The sequence below is a fragment of the Nestor notabilis genome, unplaced genomic scaffold (assembly GCF_000696875.1).
Source record: "Nestor notabilis isolate BGI_N333 unplaced genomic scaffold, ASM69687v1 scaffold8046, whole genome shotgun sequence".
Taxonomy (NCBI): Eukaryota; Metazoa; Chordata; class Aves; order Psittaciformes; family Psittacidae; genus Nestor; species Nestor notabilis.
In genome coordinates this window covers 2,005-9,042 of record NW_009934189.1, presented here as the reverse complement: position 1 = coordinate 9,042, position 7,038 = coordinate 2,005, and the positions used below count along the sequence as shown (strand labels likewise).

At 40.9% G+C, this 7,038-nt stretch overlaps 1 protein-coding gene across 1 annotated transcript in view; it reads left to right on the top strand.

Moving 5' to 3' along the window:
• Positions 1 to 6,744, top strand: part of SHPK (sedoheptulokinase) — an 8,958-nt gene extending 2,214 nt beyond the window's left edge. Inside the window, exons 4-8 of the mRNA XM_010017202.1 lie at positions 2,412 to 2,597; positions 3,673 to 3,825; positions 4,944 to 5,119; positions 5,212 to 5,412; positions 6,330 to 6,744. Coding sequence (XP_010015504.1) covers positions 2,412 to 2,597; positions 3,673 to 3,825; positions 4,944 to 5,119; positions 5,212 to 5,412; positions 6,330 to 6,724 — 1,111 coding nt within the window. The 3' untranslated portion in view covers positions 6,725 to 6,744. The remainder of the gene's footprint in view (positions 1 to 2,411; positions 2,598 to 3,672; positions 3,826 to 4,943; positions 5,120 to 5,211; positions 5,413 to 6,329) is intronic.
• Positions 6,745 to 7,038: the final 294 nt, after the last annotated feature.

Sequence of the window (7,038 nt, the reverse complement as noted above, 5' to 3'; positions counted from 1 at the left end):
GCATTCCTGTTCAGAGTATTATGATACAGAAAATGTGATTTTTTAACTCTGAAGCTGTCTGTAGGCAATTGCTGTGTGTTCACTTTGGTCTTCTGTTAAACAGAATGAACACAAGATCTTCTGTGGATTTTTTTTTTATATTTTTTTTTTAATCATTGGAATTTCAGTTAAGGATATTGTTTACACAGATTTGTTAAAGCATTTAGCCTAAGGAGATCCCTGCAGAGTAAGCACAATTATTAATATGAAAGAGGGATAACATATTTGTGGCTTGTCCAATATGTCCATCATATGCTATATGCTGCCAGTTGAAAGACCTTGTGCATCATATGAGTGACCTGGGGTGGGGATGGATCTTATTCACCTCATAAAACACTTAACTAGCTGTTGTCCAGTATCTCAATACCTTCTAATGATACTATAGGAGTGGTAGTAGCAGTTTTGTGTATGCTTTGAAAAATAAAATGTGCTTGATTTTTCCATTACAATGTGCATAGCAGTAGCTATCCAACAGCTATTTTGAAATGCTCTTTGAAAGTAAAGCAGGAGAAAACTGAAGTTCAGTAAACAGTGTTTTCAGTCCTTTTTTTTGTTTCAGAACTGAAGTCTGAGACTTTCAGAATGTGGTTCCATGTCTTCTTTCTCTTTTACCTTATGATGTGCACATCTGAGCAATTATGCAAGCCTCATAATTATAGAAGTTAGGCAGATTAAGCAAAAATGTATTGTAAACCACAGCATAGATTTCCCAAAAGTGCTAGTCACTGCCTGTCAAAAGTTGTCAGGGTCTTAATTGCTTTAAGAGACACTGTGCTATTCATTACTGGCTGTAATGAAAGAAAGAAAGAAAGAAATCCAAAGGCTGATGGACCAAAGGAGCTGTTGCTGGTTTTCCAGTTGTCCCAAGGGCTACATAACAAAGCCTCATGGGTTCATGGTAGACATAGATTCTTATGTCATATTGGTTAATATTTTATTTCCTAAAGCCACAGTCCACTTTTGTTTCATTTCTGTCAAGTGAAAGAGGGTGTTTGTTCTCATTTGTTTTGAGTAGACTAAGTGGGTCCATGCACTTTGAGATACAAAAATTCATTTTTAATAGCATCCTTTAGGGTTAGATTTATGGTTAATAATTTCTCTTAGCATCCATTTAAAACTAGAAAAGCAAACCAATTGGAAATTCAGTTCAAACAGATTTAATAGAACAGGGAATGAAGGGAACAAGAAAAAGAATGTGTTTGCTTTACATCTTTCATATAGTAGTTTCCAGCTTTTGTGGCTGCTTTTTACTCTGTGAATGTAGCTGTATCCAGCCCAAGAAAGATTCTTAGCCATATTTGTGCTAGTCAGGCAGCTGGGTCTCTTCCCTGACCTGTAGGATAAGTGGCACAGCACAGCTTGAAACCCTACTCCGACCCCCAGTCAAAACCAGAAGGCTGCCTCAGTTATGGAGCCAGCCAGAGGCAGCGCATGGCCTGTCCTATCCCCAGTCCCCACACTGTGGCCAGGCATCACCTGGGAGCAATCGAAACTGTGTTGTGGAGAGTGTGAGCAAACATCACATGCCTGTGCTTGAGCTCAGCCTCTGCTTACTCTGCTGCTCTGGCAGGTCAGTGTGCTGCCTTTGCAGGATTGTTTGTGGTGAGCATGTTGGGGCAGGAAATAGCACGCTGGGCTGGAGCAGTAGCAGACATTGCTTGAGAAGATTCTGAGCAGCTCTGAGAAGTCACTGTGATTTACCTGAGGCCTTTATGTGGAAGAATGTGAAGGTTTTATCAGAGGTGTGGTGATCTCTGTTCAAAAGAACATTCTGGAGTGGTAAAACTGAAAACTGAATTAAGCTCTGTTCCACCTTTGGTGAAGTTTTATGCATAGCAAAAGGAAGGGATACTCTTTAGTACTTTGCAGTCCATTGCTAACACATACAGATCCAGGCTTCTTCTGCCTTTGTCTCAAAAGGTGATGAAACTACATGCTATCCATCACAGGCAGTTGGTTACTAATAATTATTCTCTAGGTTATGATGTGGCAGCTCTCAGTTAAGGTTTGTATAAGAGAGCTGTTGTATCAGCTCATTACCTCCCATAGCAGAACTGAGGTGTTGGTTGGTTGGTTGTTTTGTGGGTCACCTGATATTTAAGTATCTCAGGGTGCAAATTGCTTGTTCCTCTAGGCACTAGGAGTGCTTTTAGAGAAGGAAGGTCTTGGATACCAATTTCTGGTTTTGCAGAGGATGACTGGCATTATAGGGTTGAAAACTATGACTAATTAATTTGATTCCAGTTGCTGCTGGCTCTGTTTCTGCTCTTTTTCCAATATATCTGACAAATCATCGAGAGTATCCAGAAATGAGGAATGCCAGGTGGACTGTGCTGCAGGGGTCGCTGGACTTCTCAGATACTGTGTGTTTCAGGTTGCAAGTGGACAGAGGGTGGCCCAGGCCCTGCCTTTGAGCCGGAGGAGGTCAGTCATCTGATTACATGGCAAGACAGCCGCTGCAGTCCCACCTTCCTCTCTTCTCTTCCTCAGCCACAGTCACATATCAACTTGGCTGCAGGATTTGGATGTGCCACAGTCTACTGGTATTTAAAGAAGAGGTACATTGTTTCTCAAAAGCATTTCTGTATCAGGCTGTTTGACTGGCAGTTTCTCATCTTGAATTGATGTGACAGTATTCCTGTAGCATGTTAGTACCACTACAGGCTGAGGGGCTGTGTTTCACTTTGGAAAGCCTTAAAGTATTATAAAATAATTCTAGTCTGTCCCACTGCTCAGAGGAGCTCTGCTAATGCAGTTTGAACATTATAATTTTGCCTTGTGCAGACTGTGAAAAATACAAGCATGCCTGAAACAGTAATTTAGTTGCTTTGTCTGCTTGCTGCCAGATGCTAAAACAAATAGTCTTTAAATTAATTTCAGTTCCTTCCTTCCTTAGGCACCGAGATCCTTATGAGGTGTTAAAAATTGTCTGCTTTGCTCTGATGTGTTTGCAGAGGATATAATTTTTCACTTATGACTTGGCACCAGCAAGACTTGTTCTTCGGTTACCTCTGCAGAATGCTTTGTTTTTCAAAGAGCCAAAATCTTCCTGTGAAATGAGTTCAGGTTCAATAAATGGGGAAAAAACTTACTACATCTTGGTTTCTTCCAGTGTGTGTCCAGCAAATACATAGAGCATGGCATGATCTTGCTTCACAGCTGTTTAACTCATGAGTCCAGCTTTTGTTTTGTTCCTGTTTTGTTTCACCATTGGTACATTTCCATTCATACAATTTGTGGATCTTAGAGCAACTGCAGGAATTTACCCATTTTTCTAAAATGCTCCAGGATCAACAAATGATCTCCAGAGTCATTTTTTTGTGCAAACAGTTACTGCCTGCCTGGTAACTTTTGCAGCGGTGTGATTTTGAACCTGGACAACTCATTCCTTAAAGCCACTGTCTCTCTATCTTCCAACAGGAGATGAGTATTGGTGCGACAGTAAGAGCTTGGAAAACAAATTCCACTTACAAAACCAAACCAAAACAACGAAGTGCAGGCTTATCACTGAGATGGCTCTTTCATTTTTAGATGGGCCCACACATGTCTGAAGCTTCTCGTATCAATGGAAGTAATCTTGCTCCCTCTGCCTTAAAGCACCCCTCATTGGTTTTAATATGTTTTGTTTAAAAGCCCAGATTTTCTGAAGTCTTACGATACAGCTGGCACTATCCATGACTATGTGGTTGCCATGTTGTGTGACCTGAGGAAGCCACTCATGTCTGTCCAGAATGCTGCCAGCTGGGGATATTTTAATTCCAGAAATAAAAGCTGGAATACTGACATGTAAGTGCTAAGGTCTTTCAATGGGTTTTGTGTATTGCTTGTGTTGGGCAATGTGAACATCTCTTTGGGCCTTAAGTATGAGAGTGCTACAGATAAAAAGTGACTGAAAGTTAGTCCTAATCAGTTGTGTAGCCTGTACTGAAGAACTATGGAGAGTTTGTTCTGTAAGGTGCATATATTTAAATCATATAAAATCTGGCACAGTATTTTAGAAATACCTAAGCTGAGAGACTTGTTAGTGAGGCCTCATACCAAACTGCTCTCTCCCTTTCTGTGGTGGGATAGGGTGGGCAAGTGCATGCTGCAGCCAAGATGTTGTAATGGTAAAAGACAGTTACTATTCTCTAGTTCGTTCAGATGACCTCTTTCATAACTACTAAGACTTACTTGTGATAATACCTAAGAATTACGGATCTTCAGGAAGTCTTATAGGGAATCAGTTTATTTATTTACTTATTTATTTTAAGGATTTGCTCTTTCAGGAATTTACTTACTTATTTTAATGATTTGCTCTTTCAGGGCTGAGTGCTAAGGCCTTATGTATTTCAGAGCTTAGGTTAGGCCAGGACTCCAAGGTGAAAAGATCTGCTCATGAAGGTATGAAAGAGTGACAGAAACTTGCATTTGGCCTACTGAACTTTTATTAATTTGGTGGTATGGCTGTAGCAATGTAGAGTATCTTATGTAAGGAGTTTGTTGGACTTAACTCTTTGTGGTTTGGTTTTGAACCACTAACTGCATGACAGCTTAAAGTTTTTTGACACTTAGAAGTTGCATTTTTTTGCTGGTTTTGTGGTTGTCTCTTTACCCTGTAATTGCTTGTCCATATGACATCACTAGGTTAAACTTGCTGAACATGTACTGCTCTATAATCCCAGGTAATCAGGATGCATATAAGGGAAAGCTATTTATTCTTCTAGATTATTCTAGTTTACCCAACCCATTGAACTGGAATGCTGCTCCTGTCCAAGACAAAGCTTTCCAAATAGGTGAAAGCATCCATAAATCCAGCAGGCACAAATGTAGGTCTGGGTTCCTCTGTGACCTCAAAGAGGTCTTTGTAGTCATGCCACACATTCCCATACTGCTTTCCTGCAATAATATTCTTCTAATTGCAGATTAAAAGAATCTGGCTTTCCCATTCACTTCCTTCCAGAGGTGGGAGACCCTGGCAGTATTGCAGGCAGGACAGTCAGTGCATGGCATGGAATACCCAAAGGAGCAAAAGTAGGAATTGCTCTGGGGGATTTCCAGTGCTCTGTTTATTCCTGTCTGACTGAGAGGACTGATGCAGGTATGATCATTTTGGTATCTTACTTGGTTTTCTCATTGTCCTCCTTCAGGGTAGCCTAGTAAAACACTGATTTATTTTTTTTTATGTTCTAGTTCTTAATATCGGCACCTCTGCTCAGCTGACTATCTCAATGCCTCCGGGTTTCCAGCCTCCAGAGACACCAGATCCTTCCTCAGCTGTTACTTATTTTCCCTACTTCAATGGTGACTACTTGGCTGTGGCAGCATCACTTAATGGGGGCAATGTGTTAGCAACGTTTGTGGGCATGGTGGCACGGTGGACAGAAGAGCTAGGTAAGCTCCTTCAAGGATAGTGTAAAATATAGGATAGCTGTATTTTCAAGGATATATTTCAAAGATGGCTTAAAAATTGGATTCATCAGCAAAGTAAAAGGAAGCTAAGGCAAAGGAGCAGGCCTAGAGCTGTTTTGTCATGCCATATAGTGAATGAGGATGTAGCTCTTGGGCCATGCTTCCCAGATCTCTGGAATTTCCTGCTGTTGCTGAAGCTTATGACCATGCTGGGACAGTCATGCTTGGACTCCACATTCACATTGCCTCTAGGTTTTGGGTTTTCTTTTGTTTTAAGAATACTAGGATTATTTTTTGCAAGATGTTTTTTCAAAAGGACAGGCTAGTAAATTTGAGGACAGCCTCTAATTTTGTATGAATGCAGTCCAGAAGAGTCCCTTGATTAGATCAGTTGCCTTTTGCTGTGTATTTTGCAGCACTCTAATGGATTTTAAGAGTTAAACTCATGTAATGTCTTCTAAGTGCTTTGAATGTGTTCTTCACAGATTTCTTAATAATCCCTTGGGTTTTGCAATACAGAAATAAGCTTTGAAATTATTCTTTAAGTGAGTACTTGAAATGAACTTTGCATTCATGTGCAGTTCAGCCACTGAAGCTGAAATCTGCTGTTAATGCCTTTAAAGGTGTTGTTTTGTGTAACTTAGGACAGTATAGGCAAAGAGGAATAGCTGTGTTGTCAGGAAAGGCAGTTTCTGTAATCTGAAAAGGATTTTAAGTATCACAGGTTCTAGATAAAATTGGATGGGAGAACTGTGGTTCATAAACCTGGAAAAACAATGACTTCTGGGACACAGAAGAAGATAGTGTTTTGCTGAAGGGTGGATTGTCCATTTTAAGCCTCCACATGTAAGAAACATTGGATCCCTTCATATTAGTAATGTGATATTTCCCATCTGCAGGACTTCAGGTCCAGGAGTCTGCCATCTATACAAAGATAATCAAAGCAGCCTTGGCCCAAACCAACAGCAAACTCTCAATCCACCCAACCATATTTGGAGAGAGACACATTCCTGAGCAGTTGGCATCAGTGAGCAATATTGCTGTCTCTGACCTCTCCCTGGGTCATGTAACCAGAGCTCTGTGCCGTGGCATCATTGAAAACCTCTGTTCCATGTTACCTGTGCAGTGCCTGATGGAGACCGGGGTGAGGAGGATTCTGGGGAGCGGCAGTGCCCTTGCCAGGAACGAGGTGCTGAGGCAGGAAGTGGAAAGGGTTTTTCCATTCCCTGTGGTGTATGGGAAGGATGTTGATGCTGCTGTGGGGGCTGCCATGGTGATGTTCCACAGAAAATAAAGTCATTGTTTGGATTGGCCTGAGATGCAGCTTCTTTGGGTTTTTTCTGGCGGTGCAGTGTTTCATTTCACTTGGTTCACTTTTTTAACGTGCAGTGTCATTCTTTTACAGTGGAAAAAAACCCCAACCTTCATTTAATGTCTGCTTGCGGGTGTACACATTTTATTGCTCTGTCATTCCCATTTGTGAAATTAGAGGTAATTACCACATTAAATTTGACTGAGTGACTAGGAAAGATCTATTAACTTTCTGCATAAAATGATACTTAATGTGAGGCTCATTTTCCTGGTAGGAGATAGGTTCAGAAAGACTAG